General features: G+C 64.7%; 1 protein-coding gene across 1 annotated transcript in view; it reads left to right on the top strand.

Annotated features, from left to right (window-relative positions):
• Positions 1-660: 660 nt before the first annotated feature.
• The window catches only part of CPNE9 (copine family member IX), a gene marked incomplete at both ends in the record, with an annotated part of 5,438 nt that continues 5,111 nt past the window's right edge, over positions 661-987 (top strand). The window contains 2 exon segments of the mRNA XM_010281586.1: positions 661-701; positions 786-832. Coding sequence (XP_010279888.1) covers positions 661-701; positions 786-832 — 88 coding nt within the window.

The following is a 987-nucleotide window of genomic DNA, read 5'->3' as shown; positions in this document are numbered from 1 at the left end:
AGACTGCCCAGGGCAGGGGTAGGCTTTGCCTTCGCAACCCCCCAAAAGCTCAGACCCATCTAAGGCTGCTGGGGGTGCCCTGAGAGTCTCTCCCCTGCGCCCCCAGTCCTGTGCACTGGGGCCAGGGGAGCTGACTGAGCCCCATAGCCCCAGCCGTGCCCCAGCCCACACTGCAGCCACCCCAGCCGTGGCCCCTGGTGCTTCCCGGTGTCACACCATGCAAAAGGATGAGGATCAATCGCTCTGGCAGCAGTTGCGTCAGGGGCACAGAGCTAGTCCCTTCCACCCGCCCAGCCCCTGCTCGAAGTGTCTCCTTTCTTCTCACTTCTGTGCCCCGCCATTAGCTGCACTCCTGCTGCCGGGGTGCGGCAGGCACTCAGCTGGCAGCAGCAGCACGGAGAAGGTTTCATCCTCTAAATGGGTTCCCTGTCATGTTCAATCATCGTCAGCACTGGAGACGCTGTTCCCCACTCGCCCCGCTGTCCCACCGAAACCGGCGGTGGCCGTCAGCATGTTCTCCTGGGGTGCCAGGGCTCTTGGTCCCTGGTGCTGGCATGGCCTAGCATGGTACAGTCCCGAGATCGGGGAGGACATGGGGACCCACTGTGGGGCTGGGTGGCTGGCACCCAGGGTGGCTCACACCCGGCTCCATCCCCCCAGGAACCTGCTGGACATGGACACCTTCTCCAAGTCTGACCCAGGTGGGTAGCGGGGCTGGGCAGGGGGCATGGCACAGGCTCGGCTTGGCACAGCACAGCTGCCGGGCTCTGCTCCTCTCTCCGCAGTGGTGGTCCTCTTTGTGCAGGGCTCAGGGAGCAGCGAGTGGAAGGAGGTGAGCACGGCCCCTCTCGCCTGGTCCCTAGGGATGCTCCCAGCCCCATGCCGGGGGTGCTGCCACCCCCAGTGCCCCCGTTTCCAGCTAATCCCCAGCTGAGTTAAATGGGCCCGTATGGCCACCCACGTCCACACTAATGATCTGGCCCCACT

The sequence above is a fragment of the Phaethon lepturus genome, unplaced genomic scaffold, assembly GCF_000687285.1.
Source record: "Phaethon lepturus isolate BGI_N335 unplaced genomic scaffold, ASM68728v1 scaffold26832, whole genome shotgun sequence".
NCBI classification, from domain to species: domain Eukaryota; kingdom Metazoa; phylum Chordata; class Aves; order Phaethontiformes; family Phaethontidae; genus Phaethon; species Phaethon lepturus.
The sequence above is the reverse complement of the archived record's forward strand: the minus strand, read 5'-3'. Positions and strand labels throughout refer to the sequence as shown.